Genomic DNA, 14313 nt, shown 5'->3' on the forward strand with positions numbered 1-14313 from the left:
TTAAAGAAGCGATTTGAGTTTTGCCACCTCCAATTCGATTTTTAGCAGGTTAAATAAATATCTAGACAAATCGGCGGCAACTACAGCCAATCAGAAAGCAGGACTATAGCGTAGTCGGAGGTTTCTCCTGTTGAAGGATCGTGTTGCGTGTGACCACTTGTCACAAGTCAGTCGGGTACTATGAACTCACAACGACTCTCGATCAAAAGACAGGAAATTGTGTGGTGTTAAGCATCCAGCGTTAGCTCGGAAGAAATCCTTTGGTCCCACAGGAAGTTAATCTTTTCATGCTTTTGGCAAATTGTTGGTTTGTCTTAGATAGATGAGGACATGATGCTTTAGTAACTTCTAAAGTGGATTTATTTTACCAAAAATATTTGAATCTGCCTTTCCCCTCAGGAGACTCTAAAGACCCTGGACCCCGAGCTGCTGGAGGAGTTTCTGAGGGCAGCGAAGGGCATGGAGGCCTTTTGTACCCCATCACAACTCCGAGACATGGAGTTCTTCACCCAGTCTGTCAGAACGCAGTGGGAGGTAGGACACAAAGCCACTCACGGTCGCAGTCATGTGTGAGATTTGAATCTGTTCACATTTGTTCGTTTTAATGATGCTTCAACTGTTTTCTTTGAGGTACAAATGTCAGATAATTGTTCATGCATGTCTTTAAACCATGTATGTACTAATTTTTTTCTGTCTTATATCACTTTGTTTGTGGACATAAATGTCTAACGTGTGTTCTAACATGTCATATTTGTTTTGTTTTTTGTTTTTGAATGTGTATTTGTATTTTATCTCCCAGGCCGTGAGAGCTGAGATCTCTGGCTTTTTGCAACAGTTACGATTTGAAGTAACAAGGAAAGACTTTAACTCTGCTGCCCTTCAGTGTGAGATGCACTTAAGCTCCCGATTAGAAAACCGAGTTCAGGTAGCTGAATGAATTACTAGACCTTAGCTCTGGGAAGGTGTGCTTCAGCGGAGGGGAATTCTCATGGCTTATCTGCTCTACTTACCTAACCTTTTTTTTTCTCCTCCTTTCTTTTCTTGCCTCCGAGGAGACCGGCAATGAGACTTGGTAACTGCGCTCTGGTTGCTCTTTAAGAGAGTGCTGTTTTTGTTGGTGTGTGTTTTACAACTTTATCTAGAATCGTTTTTTTGGCAAGAAACGAGAAACGCACAAACACAGATTAACAAAAAAAAACAACCTAACATGATTTTGAATTACACAGTGTGAACAGTGAGACAAAACATTTATTAGTAAAAACAGCATTCTTTTATTTTTGGTGCAGCTGCTGCCACCTGGGGGTGGGATTGTGCTTTAAACTTTATGAAATATGTTAAAGGAGACATATTCTGCTTTTTCAGTTTTAAGTCGGTGGTAAAGGAAGCTCCTCTCCCGACAGAAAACTTTGCTCCTGATGCTCCTCAAACACTTTGTCAGTAGTCAGACGGATACTTCCGTAACATTATGACATCACCATATTACGGAAGTGTATTCTAGCTGGTCTGACATGCCCCCAAACAAAACCGGGTAAGGAGTGCAAAGGAACCTCCTACACCAATCACAACAGAGTGGAGCCAGCTGGCCAATCAGAGCAGACTGGGCTTCATCGGGAGGGAGGGGCCTTAAAGAGACAGGAGCTAAAACCAAGTGTTTCAGATGGAGGGTGGGAAAGAGGAGCTGCAGGAAACTGATGTGTTTAATGAACATCAGAGCATGTGAACCTTTTCAAGTAATAACTTAAATTAAAAGTATCAACCTGAATATGATCAGAATATGTCTCCTTTAAACTGTCATGATCAAAAACAAAGATATTTAAAAAATTCATTTTAGTCCAAAATTTGTAGAAATTATGTTGTGAATTGAAAAAAAACCCATCAAAAACAACAACAAAGCAGTTTTTTGCATTAAACTAGACCAGAGTTTTTATTATTACTAAACCTCTGGCTGTCAATGCTCACTGTTCACTGTCCACTTTTTCCCAGGCTTGCTTCGCAGTGGACGGCAGCTTTGCCCAGGCCGGGCAGCACCTGGAGGCCCTGAAGGAGCTGTGTGACACCCTGAGCCCGGAGGACGCTCACCGCCTCGCCCAGACGCAGCTCAGGGAGTGTGAGAAGAGGCTGGCGGCCATCCAGCACCAGTTCAGCGGAGACCAAGACGCACCACTCCCTGATTCCAGGTGAGACGCTGGAGCGAAAATACATTCTTCTTCCAAACATCAGGTGGTGATGCCAGCTTTTCTTGTTTTCTTCTTAATGGAATGTTTCTATGAAAGAGATTTACTCAGAGGGGACAGATTTTTGTCTGGTGTTGCAATTAAGATAAAACGTTTTAGGAGCAAATTGAAATTACTGTCGTCATCCCATTCTCACAGGATTCCTGTTGCCTTCAGTGAAGATGTGACCACACAAAAGGAGCAGGACAAACCTCAAGTGTCAGCTGAGGTATGACTCACTCCCTTTGAAAACCACGTACCAAATTAGAGAGCCAGCCCCCCACCTGGAGGCTTATCACCATTTTTTTGCAGCCAGTCTGAAAACAACAGATAAAACAATCTTCATTTTGTTTATCAGGTTTCTCAAGTGACAGTGAGAACAGTCAGCATGGAGAAGAGGGAGGTTGAAAAGCAGACGTCAGTAGAGGAGGACGTCACCCGAAAGGAGGCGTTAGAGAGGTGGACTGACTGAAGAACGCAGATGGTAGTGATCCAAAACTGATGGATGTTCAGTGTTAAAACTTGTTTTTTATTTTTTACATATCTCCAGATATGAGAGTTATAAGAGGACGCTGCAGGCCCAGCTGGCTAAAAACCAGCAGAGCATAAAGGATATTCCCTCAGACTCTGTCTCTCTCAAAGGCCTCCACACACGGCTGCAGGAAATACAGGTACAACAGAATATTAGAAAGATTCTAATATTCTAAGAAAACCAAGTCCCCCACAATCTGCTAATAACCTTGTTTTTTCCCCCCTCAGTTCTTGAGACAGGAGACAGAGTCTCTGTGGTCCGAGTTTGGAAACCTGTGCTCCCAGCTGAGTGGTGGAAATGCCGGTCTGGAGCAGGAGAAGGCAGAGCTGCAGGAGCAGTGGCGTGGCCAACAGTTTAGCCTTCAGCGGAGAGGCAGCTCGCTGGGCGCTGCCCTGCGGCAGATTGACTCAACCGAGAACCACATGGTGGACTTCACCGACCGCCTGGACCGCTACCTGAGGCAGCCCAAACACATCACCGCCTTCACACTGGCCAACACCAACATCCTCAAAGATATTAAGGTTCTTCTGTCCGACATCCGTGATGGTCTGTGATCATCTGTGTTTAATCCTGAAGCAGCTTTGGCAGAAAAATGTGCACATTGACTTTGAAAACCAGTCTCACACTATACGTTGTGTCTCTTTGCCGTAGGAACTAGATGACAACATCCAGAGCGAGCTGGACCAGCTGTCCCGTCTGGACCCTGAGTCCGGCAACCTGGACCCCAGAGACTGCTTCCCTCTCTCCCGCGAGGTCGAGACCCACAGGACCAGCCTGGATCAGCTCCGACAGCAGGTCCGCAAGAGCGAGGCGGCCGCCCGCGCCCTCGATCGGTTCCTCATGTCGCTGCGCACCGTGGACCAGGACATCTCCGGAGTCCAGGGCGCCCCCTGCAGCGACACCGCGGTACTGCAGGACGGCCGCTCCAAGCTGGCTCTGATCCGCCAGAGTGTCGACAGTCTGAAGGAGAAGGCGCCGCAGCTGGATCAGCTCCTGCAGGGTGCCCGACTGACGGTCACCAGGGACGGCGTCCCGGCCTCCTGTCTGGACATGGTGACGGCCCTGCTGAGGCGTCTGGAAGAGGCGGACGGCGGGTTGGCGAGCCAGCAGCAGGGTCTGGTGAAGGAGACCCAGACTAGATCCCTGGGCCTGAGGAAGAGGGCGCTGCTGGCCGAGCTGAGGAAGCTGCAGGACACGATTGAATCACAAGGCCTGAAGGAGCCCAACATACCTGCTGTGCAGCACAGGTGAGTTTCCTGTGACCTCATGCTAATGCAACAATAATCGAGCTATCTGTTACATGTAATAATTCATTGTGACGTTTTTCTTCTCCAGGCTTCGTGCCCTGTCAGACTTGGAGAGTCAGCTGCAGGCTCGGCATGCCGAGCTCAAGAACCTGCGGGAGCTTCAGGAGAAACAGGGAGAAGGAGAAAACCTCCAGCAGGAGCTGGAGACGCAGTGGAAGGAGACTCACAGAGGGTTTTCTGACAGGTCGGTTTGACGAGAGAAACATGTTCGGCTCAAGTGATTCCCGATAAATGAAGCCTGTAGGAGTAACTTTGCTGAAACATAGCTACATTTACTGCATCTGGAAAAACGGATAATATGTTAGCTAGCTAACTATCTTAATAGCAGATCATTGTATCTTTGAATAGATGCGTTTTTCATAAAAATTATGATACAGCTTTTCTTACAAGGCAGCTGCTCACAGCTACTCTTGGCCAAAACCAGTTTATGTGTGGCCGACACAAGGTGAGACTTCGCTTTTAAAAATTCCTGGTTATTTTCTTTTCCTCTCGCAGGAAGAAGCAGTTCAGCGTCCTGCTGGAGAACCTGAAGAAGTTCCAGAGCTGCCGCGGTCACTTGAGCAGCACCGTGCAGAGAGCAGAGCAGACGGTCGGTGATCAGGCTTCCTACATGGGCAAGGACAACCTGCAGAGAAGTATAACCAAGGTGAGGTCAACATGCACAGTCCAGATGGGCGGACCCTGTACGATTAAATCCCGTTGCGTCGTTGAGCAGGAGCGAGCAGCGATTAATTGCTCCCGACCGGACGTCGGCGTTCCGGGAAATGTCCGGGAATTTGTTGGTCGTCCGACTTCAGCCTCTGTCGCAGTTGAAGCAGAGCCTCGAGTCGATTCCTCAAGCTCGCCGACTTAATTATTCTTGACTGCGCAAAGTGACAAACCTTTTCTGTCAGCATTCTTCTTCTTCAAACAAACTTCCCTGCCTCAGAGCTCTCCGCAGTGAACGACGGGGATTTCACACGTACAGTGTGAGCGGTCGAGTTGAGGCTGACGTTCGTGAATCGTGAGCATCTGCTTCACATCGCAGACGATTTACTCGGGACAGTAGAGAGTTGTAATTCGACAACAGCATTTCTAAAATCGTCCGGCTTCGGTGCGGTGAATCTGTCGTTGTTCTCTCTCTTTGTGTGTTCAGCGGTACTTCATGTCAACATGTGAACGTTTATCCAGGTGGGTGATACTAAGGAAGAGCTGGGAGGTCTGAAGGAACCCATGGAGGAGATGAGAGGTGTCTGCAAACAGCTGCAGTCACAACTGAAGACGTTCCCCGACTGCAGCGAGTCTCCCTTCGAAGCAGAGGCCGACCAGATGATGGACAACTGGCTGGACGTGAGCATCTTCGCATTATGCTTCTTCCTGTATCTGCTTTCGGCTGAACTTGACTGAATATTGTTGGCTTTTTTTCTATTTCTTCAGGTGACGGAGAAAACAGATGCGTACATGGACAACCTGAAGGTGGGACTGGAGCTGTGGGAGAAGCAGCTGATGCTCGGTGGAGAGGTGGAAAACTGGGCCGGAGCCAAACTTTCCCTGTTTGCGGAGAGTCATCCCTTCTACAATGAGCAAGACGTTCTCACCATGAGGGTACGAGTTTCCCTGGTAGTGAAACAGTTAGAAGGCTGTTTTTTTATTTTAAAGGACACATTCAACTATTTTACACTCTACGCCTTTGTAGGATGAGATCCACGCTAATGAGGAGAACATCGAGCATTTCCACAAGAAGTCTGCGGAGATCCAGGACATGCTGCAGAGTCAGGAGGCTCCTCTGGAGCTACAGGTCAGTCGAAACATTAATATATCTTGAGTTTTAATATGCGTCGCTGTGGCTGAGAACTTCAACCATCAACCCTGCTCCTCTCCTCGCCTGCAACTTCCAGGTGTTGGAAACCCAGCTGAGGAAGAGGATGGAGCAGGTGAAGGAGCTGTTCACCGACTGCACGGACGTCTTCGAGGAGCTGATGGCCGTGAAGAAACACCTCGGCGACAAGATACACGAGTCCCAGTTGGCTGTGGAGAACATCCAGTGTTCTCTGAGTGAGGTCGATGCCCTGGGACCGAAGAGCGAAGCTCAGTTACAGGTACACAGGATCAGAAATACTGTACATCGTACTGGGAAATGGAAAAGGTTTCATGATATTTTTATTCTCTCCCCCTCCAGGATCTGATGAAGGATCTGGGGACTCAGGAGCAGAAGGCCGAGGCTGTGCTGAAGGAGGTGGGCCTGGTCTCCAGTGTGGCCAGTCCGCAGGTGTTGGAGCCTCTGTCTGCAGCCTGCAGCCGGCTGAGAGACGCCATGTCCCACACCACAGACCTGATCCACCTGAAGAGGGAGGAGAGGGACAAGGGGCTGCTCAAAGTGGTCAAAGGTCTGTGTTTCCCCTTTTAAACCGTGACTTGTCATGGAGAGAGGTGGTGATAGTTATAGTTATCATGAATTATGTTTGCGCAGATGAAAGGCAGTCGTTTGAGGAATGGTTCCAGGACTCGCAGCTGTCCGTCAACGAGTGCTTTGAGAACCCTGAGAGCAAAGCAGACGTGGAAACGTCTCTGCAAAGACTCACTGTAAGTCGGATGGATGAGACATGTATGACCCCTGTATGGTGTACAAAACATCTCAAGATGGACGGGTTCCTCACGCTTTCTCTCGTGTGCGGCAGGCTTTCTTGAAGTCCAACGACGCGGAGAGACGTCTGGAGCAGATGAACGCTCGGCTGGAGCGAGGCGGCCCGCAGATTCCTCCCCAGCAGCTCCGCGAGTTCTCCGACTGGCTGAGGGAGCAGCGGGAGGAGGTGGGCACATTCAGAGCCCACTGCGACAACAGGCAGAAACAAATGGAGTCACTCCTCAGTGACTTGAACAGGTAAATGCTTTCGTGGTTCCCCTCTGTGGCACCAGCACATTTAAATCAAAATGTCACAGCCTGGATTTGATGGGTGAAAAATGTGTGAAAATATGTTTTCTTTTTGTTGTTGTTGTTGTTGTTGTTCTCTAGTCTTCTAAAGCAGCACGACAGCTTCCGCGAGTGGCTGCAGAGCAAAGAGAAACAGTCTGCGGTGTCGGACAAAGACGAACGTCTCCTCCAAGACCTTCAGGACGAGAGGTGACACTCAACGTCCACACGACCAGAACTGAAAAAACATTCCCGCTTTCAACATGTCGTTAGAAAAAAGTACTGCTGTATTGTCCCGAGGAGACAAACATGTGCGTCACACAAACGCTTTCTTGACAGCAACAGCGAAGATGTTTAAACATTTTATTGACGTTTTTTTTTTAATATGAATATTCATATTTGAAAGTTAGTTTGTTCTTAAGTAAATGCTCAAAATGTAACAAACTATTCAAAATAATATAATTTGAATCAGGGAAAATATTTTCTTTCCAATATTCCAGTTTATAAATCTGTGAAAAAGACAAAATTACACGTCATGACCAGCTCAACATTGCAATGGATGGATTTCAGAATTTGAGACACATCTAGTGATTACTTATTTCTGGGTATTTGTGTCATATTCAGGATAAATGTCCAAATAACTGAGTCTTAGTCCAAGAACTATGAATCCACAGAGCGATACAGAATCAGAATCAATCAATGTCATGTTTTGCGTTTCTCACTTTGTGTCTCTCTCCGTGTGACAGCGGTCGAGTCGAGACCCTCAGCGATCTGTTGGCGTCGGTACGCAGACAAGGCGTCCGAGCCGAGAGCCTCCTGAAGGACAGCGATAACCTGATTCAGCGCCACAGAAACCTGGAGGCCCGGCTGCAGAAATGGGCCAAGGCCCGGAGTGACCTGGAGGGGGAGTGCGACAGGTTTACTGCCCAGGCCCAGAGCATCAGAACCTGGATCGGAGACCTTGTGCAACCCCTCAGCTCCCTTGACATCCAGACTGAGGAGGTGAAGTGCAGAGCACAGGTCAGTGAAGAGAGGTTCAGTCTGGTCATGTTGCACGAGTAGAACATTTGATTTGCATCCAAAATATTTAAATCGGGATCAAACAATACTTTCTGTTGTGCTCCCGAAATATTTTCCTCTTCCTGAAAGTTTTTTCAACATTTTCTACTTGTGTCACCAGACGATCCTGAGCTCCAAACCCGAGGGAGACTCCAGGATGAACGACCTGAGAGGACGAAGCCAGAGTCTGTGCGACCAGGACCACCTGGACCAGAGCAGGAAACAGGAAGTCCTCCAGGCGATGGGAAAAACGGAGGAGCGATGGCGGGCAGCGCTGCAGACAGCCGAGGAGACTCTCAACAAGGTGGAAACACACAACGCACTGTTAGACAAGGAGCTGGTCGCTTTCAGAACCGAGAGTGAGAAAGTCCAGTCCTGGATAAGAGACCAGGAAGTGAACCTGCAGTCTGCCAATGGTCAAGTGAGAGCTGAAGAGAAGCTGCAGATCGCACAAGTGAGTTTTAGATTGTGTGTGGATGACTTGGTCCGGGTTGTGGTGGGTTGTAGTTAACTTAAAGATCATTTGTTGTTTTCAGGCTACTCTGAAGTCCGAACCCGAGGGAGAGTCAAAGCTCCAGGATCTGAAGCGACAGTGTCAGAAACTGTGTGACTACCAGGCCGTGGACGAGAGCCGGAGACGAGAGGTTCGGGACACAGTCGAACAGGAAGAGGAGCGCTGGAGGAAAGTCCTGACTGCTGCTGAGGAGGCTCTCAACGAGGCGGAGACTGAAGCTGCAGCCGAGAAAGACTTCGACGTCTTCAAGACCCAGAGTGACAGCGTCCAGTCCTGGATGAGGGAGCAGAGGCAGAAGCTGTTGCACCCCAGTGGCCAACGGCAGAATGAGGAGAGGTCACTGATCACACAGGTGAGTTTATACAAATACGTGTTAGGCAAAACGCTGAAAGTTAACGCCTGAACGCAGCTCATGACTCGTCACCTCCAGGCTGTTTTGGCCGCCTCACCTGAAGGCGAATCCAAGGTGCTGGACCTGAAGAGACGAGGCCAGAGTCTGGGCGAGCGGCTGGACGAGAGCGGGCGGTCGGAGGTTCGGCGGCTGCTCGACGACACGGAGCAGCAGTGGAGGACGGTCGTCCAGGCGGCCGGACAGGCGGCGCTCCGAGGTCTGTCGGACAACTTTGACTCTCAGAATAAAGACGCCCAGTCCTGGATCAGAGAGCGACAACTGAAGCTGCAGTCTACGGGTTATCACACACCACCTGAGGAACGATATCGCACAGCTCAGGTCTGTTTGAACCACTGTAGCAGAGTTGACTTCCTTCCTGTTATTGTTTGTATCAAAGGTCTGAATTGTGAACGAATAAGTTATTGCAGTTAATTCATATTAAAAAATAATTGCAGAGCGTCCTGGACTCCAGACCCGAAGGCGACTGTAAGTTGAACAATCTGAGGAGAGGAGGTCAGAGTCTGTGCGACCACAAGGACGCAGACGAGGGCCGGAGAACGTACGTCCAGCAGACGGTCCGAGACGCAGAGGAGCAGTGGAGGACGCTCCTGCAGGCAGCCAATCAGATCACGGCTGCTGCGGAAGCTCAGATCGCCCATGAGAAGGAGAGGAGGGAGCTGGAGGTGAGAGGGTTGTCACGCCAACCTGTTATTACTGTTAATGAAACTCACTGTGTGCAAAAAAGAGAAAAGGTTGTGCTGACAGGCCGTACATCAATTAATGAAATAATCTCTGAATAGTCTCCCGAAAGGCTTTTTAAACCACCTCACTGTGTATTTATCTTTTCTTTTCAGGTGAGAGGGTTTGATGCCCATCAGCAGGAGACCGGCCACTGGCTCCAAGACCTCCAGCAGCGACTGAGCTCACTGAGCAGCCAAACCAAAGCTGAGGACAGGCTGCTCACGGCACAGGTGAGACACTACCTGGAGCATGTGGCAGCTAAAGGGACAGATATTTTTCTCAAGATAGATAGGCAGGTAGACAGATAGGTAAACAGATAGGTAGTTAGGTAGGTGTACTTTATTGATCCCAAACTGGGCAATGTGTTACAGCAGCAGGTATTAGTCATACAAAATATAAAAATATAAGAATCGCAAAAATATGAAAGAATAAGGAATATAACAGCTGGTGGACCCCAGTTAAGAAATGTGAATATTAGACTTTAATTTTTAATACAATCACAACTTTAGGAGAAACCTAAATGAAGTTGAAGTTGTTAACAGTGTCAGTGTCCTGCTGTGAACAAATTGGCTTGTTTTTCTGATTTCCTCTGCCCCCTTGTGGCCAGAAGTCTGTTTCATGGAACCCAGATTTTTGCAGATCATGTTCAACATTCTTTATGTCATCCAGGACATCATGAGCTCCAAGCCCGAAGGAGACGCCAAACTCCAGCAGCTCAGGAGACGAGCGCAGAGATTGTGCGAACACGACCTGGAGGATCACAAAAAACAAGTAGAACAACAAGTCAGAGACGCAGAGGAACAGTGGACGAGGGTTCTGCAGGAGGCCAAACAGGCTCTGGACAAGGCCGAGAAGCAGTCGGCTCTGGAGGCCGAGCGGAGGGACTACGAGACCCTGAGAGAAAACACCAGCACCTGGCTGGAGGACAAGCAGCGGAGCCTAGTCTCCCTGGACGCTCAGAGGGATCCGGAGCAGATCATAGTCACTGCTCAGGTCAGTAGCAGCAATAAATACATACCAACAGCCATGATGTTATGTCTCGTTTGTTTAAACATTTCCTCCTGGTTGCGATACACTCTGAACCTCCCTACCTCAGACGATCCTGAGCTCCAAGCCCGAGGGAGACTCCAAGCTGACGGAGCTGAGGAGACGCAGCCAGAGTCTGTCCGACCAGGAGGAGCTGGAGGAGGACGTGAGGCGAGAGGCCCGGCGGACGGCTCAAGACTCGGAGGAGCGATGGAGCGCGCTCCTGCGAACCGCAGAGAACACGCTGCAGAACGCTGAGGTGCGCTACTCGCTCTCCAGGGAGACGGAGGCCTTGTGTGCCCAGGCGCAGAGCACCAGAAGCTGGGTTAGAAATCTGCGGGAGGAGGCCGACTCCAAAGGGAAAGGCCCCCAGGGCAGTCGGGCTCAGCTGGAGGACAGGCTGAACACGGCACAGGTAAAAACAAGGCTTCGAGATGGTATTATAATTAGTCTCAGTTAGTTTTTGTCTACACATATTTAATGAGAAGCTGTGTGATTTTGTCTTCAGGTCATCTTGAGCTTCAAGTCCAACGGCGAGGCTCAGGTGACGGAGCTAAAGAGACGAGCTCAGAGTCTCTGTGAGCAGAAAGACCTGGAGGCAGAAAAGAAGCTGGAGCTTCAGCAGATGGTCGCGGACATTGAGGAGCAGTGGAGGACGGTTCTTCAGGCCGCCGAGGAAACCCAGAGGTACGGGAAGCTGCTTCTTATCCAATTTGAAATCTGACTTTACTGTGATACTGTTTTTTCTAATGTTTCCTATCCCCTGCTGTGCCCCTGTCAGAGAGTTGAAGGCTCTCGTGAAGCGGCTGGTGTCCTGTCGATACAAGCGGCGCCAGGCCGAGGCCCGACTGACGGAGCTCCGGAGGCAGACGTCCGAGCTGCCGCGCGTCTTCCCTTGGCCGGGCCTGGGCGAGCGCCGGCAGGCGGTGGAACAGGCCCAGAGCCTGCTCGAGCAGAGCACCGCCCTGGCCCCCGTCCTCGCAGACGTCCACACTCAGGTGAAAAGAGCTCACAGGAAGTGTTCAGTATATATGCAACAATAGAAAAAATGTGATTAAAAGCCAAGGAAATAAAATGGAACCTGTCCTTTCAAACTTCTTCCCTTCTGTCTGTCCATCAGACTGCGAAGCTGTTTGAGATCACACAGGACCAGGACTTGGTCGACCCCGCCTGGGCGGCCAAGGAGGGATCCATCCCTGCTCTGCTGAAAGAGCTGACGGTGAGTTCAGTTCTCTGTAGTGGGAAATAATATTAACGTCTTTATCGTCAAGTTTTAATTAGAAAAGTAGTCATATTTTAATTTTTTTTATGTATTTATTTTTTGTTTAATTTTTTTTACCTCCGTGTATTCAATTACTTATTTATTTATTAGTCAATTTTATTCCTTTCTATAATTTTTTTTTTTTCAAACAGAAATGTGAGTGCTGCATTATGTACACCAACTGTGATTCCAATAAAAAAAAACAATATTCCTTTTTTAAGACCTTAGAGATTTGTTTAATAATAAAAAATAGTATTTCCACTTAGACAATGTCTAAATATAATTGGTGGTAAATCAGCAGTTACTATTACATGACATTTCTTCCATACGTTCTGTAGTATCTCAGTTTTTGAAATCACAAATCAAACGCAATTGTCTTTTATACTTTAGTTTTAGTTTCTGGATAAAAGTTAAATGTGTCTTATCTCCGCTTCTCTGTTTAGTACAACAACCACTACATATTATTTATTTTCTTCATGCGCCCAAAACAAGATCATCAGCTGTGGCCGGCTCCAAAATCTTCCCCTCAAAACTCCTCCTGTCGAAAACTAGCCCGTGTTACTCGTTATGACATGATATCACTGCTGTCATCCTCAGGGTGCGGTGGCTGACTCGGAGCAGGGCATCCTGACGGAGAGGCAGTGCACCCAGCTGGTGGAGCAGCACGAAGCAGCTCAGGACTGGCTGAGGGAGCACGTGAAAGGCCTGGGAGCTGCTCCGACCGACAGACAGGGGCTGCACGGAGCCGTCAACACTCTGAAGGTCTCATCACACAACACAGACCAACACTTTTCTTGCAATGCCCCTAAAAATCTTTGCCCTATTTGAATATATTAAGCTTTAACATCTGGATCTCCCTCCCTGCCCGCTGCCAGGCTCTGCTCCAGACGGTGGACAGGGAGCAGAGGGAGATGAAGGAGCTGGACGCCGCCAGAGACCAGCTGCTGGGCCTGTGCACCCCTGGGGGTCAGGATTCACTCACTCTGGAGGTCAGGCAACTGCACGACCTGTGTGCTGCCTCGGAGCAGGAGGTGAGGGAGCGTCTGGCGGCCTGCGAGGCCCGGCTGGAGGAGCTGGAGAGCCAGTCAGCCCGCAGGGGCCGGGAGCTGAAGGAGAGAGCCGCCGCCCTGCAGTGGGAGCTCCGCTCTCTGGACCAGGCGCTGACCTACAGCGAACCACAGAACAACATCGCTCAGCTGCAACAGCACTGGAACAGCCTGCAGGTTATTACCAGTTCTTTAGATTTCCTTTTCACTCGTCTTAAAATAAAATAAGCAACTCTTTCAGGGGCCGTCCACGTCTAAAATATGAACCTGTGTCACTTACATGATGTTGTTGTCCCCTCGTGTCAGAACTGTGAGAAGTCGCTGGAGGATTTGGGTGTGAAAGTTCATGACCTACACCAGGAAGTGAGGTCAACGCCTGCCGCCAATGAGCTGCCAGCAGACACGATCAGCGTGGTGGAATCTTTACGCCAGCAACACGACAGGTTGGTATCAAGCTGCACAACTGGCTATTGTAGTAAAGCTGTCTTGAATATGGAACAAAACTACATCACTCTTTTGACTCTTGCACCAACCTTTTCTTTTGATTCATATATTTTTGTTTCACCCCAGATATAGATTGGTGAAAAAACATATTTTGTAGCCGAAAAATTCTCAGCTGGGTTCCATCTATTTCAATTTCGTTTTCAATTCTTCTTACATGCCACAGTGGCTAATTCTGCTCTTGATCAATTAGGCATCCAACAATAAAATTGTAGCCATTATCTGGTTTCTCACATCTTCACAAAATCACTTTTTGTTGAGCCAGTCAGTTCTTGCTCACTGTTTTTATGCTTGAATAAGTCATTTTTAGTCTGTTTTTATTCGTATCTCATCTGATAAAATGAACGCAGAGACCACAGCAAAAATATTGTGCTTCCAAGAAATGTGTTTTTTTGATTTTGTCTACAGTCTCAGATCCCGGCTGAGTGAGCATCAGGGTTCCTGCTCCGCAAACACTCGTCGCTGTCTGACCGATTGTCTTCGAGCTCTGCAGCAGTGGAATCACTGCAAACCATCAGAGTCGATTTCTTCTCTGCAGGTTTCTGTCTTTTGATGCTTTTACTTTTCGTGCTTCTTCACATTTATGCTGTTAAATATATCTGAGAGCTGCATAGTGCACATTTTCCTCTGCTGTTAGCTATTTAATCCTTTAACTACCCCACTATGAAAAAAGCAATGGAAAATTATTTTTCTTGCATTTCTTAGTCCATTGGGGCAATAATAACAAAAATAAATAAATAGAAATAAATATATAAATAAAAAATAAAAAAAAATAATTATAGGCCTCTACCAAATGGTAAAGATGTCGCATAATGGTAAAAGTACCAAAATA

At 48.2% G+C, this 14313-nt stretch overlaps 1 protein-coding gene and 1 long non-coding RNA gene across 3 annotated transcripts in view; one reads left to right on the forward strand and one right to left on the reverse strand.

Annotated features, from left to right (window-relative positions):
• Positions 1-14313, forward strand: part of syne2b (spectrin repeat containing, nuclear envelope 2b) — an 84467-nt gene that overhangs the window by 3772 nt on the left and 66382 nt on the right. Inside the window, exons 2-34 of the mRNA XM_047337705.1 lie at positions 400-534; positions 800-925; positions 1984-2177; positions 2373-2442; positions 2572-2672; positions 2764-2884; positions 2973-3266; positions 3397-3992; positions 4081-4236; positions 4548-4698; positions 5223-5381; positions 5469-5636; positions 5728-5829; positions 5930-6130; positions 6211-6418; positions 6502-6614; positions 6710-6912; positions 7045-7152; positions 7689-7962; positions 8123-8455; positions 8538-8867; positions 8946-9245; positions 9362-9589; positions 9761-9877; positions 10317-10640; positions 10744-11088; positions 11182-11360; positions 11455-11671; positions 11794-11892; positions 12532-12696; positions 12810-13157; positions 13287-13423; positions 13890-14019. Coding sequence (XP_047193661.1) covers positions 400-534; positions 800-925; positions 1984-2177; positions 2373-2442; positions 2572-2672; positions 2764-2884; positions 2973-3266; positions 3397-3992; positions 4081-4236; positions 4548-4698; positions 5223-5381; positions 5469-5636; positions 5728-5829; positions 5930-6130; positions 6211-6418; positions 6502-6614; positions 6710-6912; positions 7045-7152; positions 7689-7962; positions 8123-8455; positions 8538-8867; positions 8946-9245; positions 9362-9589; positions 9761-9877; positions 10317-10640; positions 10744-11088; positions 11182-11360; positions 11455-11671; positions 11794-11892; positions 12532-12696; positions 12810-13157; positions 13287-13423; positions 13890-14019 — 6732 coding nt within the window. The remainder of the gene's footprint in view (positions 1-399; positions 535-799; positions 926-1983; positions 2178-2372; positions 2443-2571; positions 2673-2763; positions 2885-2972; positions 3267-3396; positions 3993-4080; positions 4237-4547; positions 4699-5222; positions 5382-5468; positions 5637-5727; positions 5830-5929; positions 6131-6210; positions 6419-6501; positions 6615-6709; positions 6913-7044; positions 7153-7688; positions 7963-8122; positions 8456-8537; positions 8868-8945; positions 9246-9361; positions 9590-9760; positions 9878-10316; positions 10641-10743; positions 11089-11181; positions 11361-11454; positions 11672-11793; positions 11893-12531; positions 12697-12809; positions 13158-13286; positions 13424-13889; positions 14020-14313) is intronic.
• LOC124851023 lies at positions 9965-13495 on the reverse strand. Of its 2 annotated transcripts, none has more exons than XR_007032201.1 (3): positions 13261-13495; positions 12917-13099; positions 9965-10397 (listed from the first exon to the last, which is right to left on the reverse strand). It is a non-coding gene; the product is annotated as an uncharacterized LOC124851023 (long non-coding RNA). The 2 variants fall into 2 exon arrangements; XR_007032200.1 differs by lacking the exon at positions 9965-10397 and adding an exon at positions 11539-11906.

The sequence above is a fragment of the Scophthalmus maximus genome, chromosome 15 (assembly GCF_022379125.1).
Source record: "Scophthalmus maximus strain ysfricsl-2021 chromosome 15, ASM2237912v1, whole genome shotgun sequence".
NCBI classification, from domain to species: domain Eukaryota; kingdom Metazoa; phylum Chordata; class Actinopteri; order Pleuronectiformes; family Scophthalmidae; genus Scophthalmus; species Scophthalmus maximus.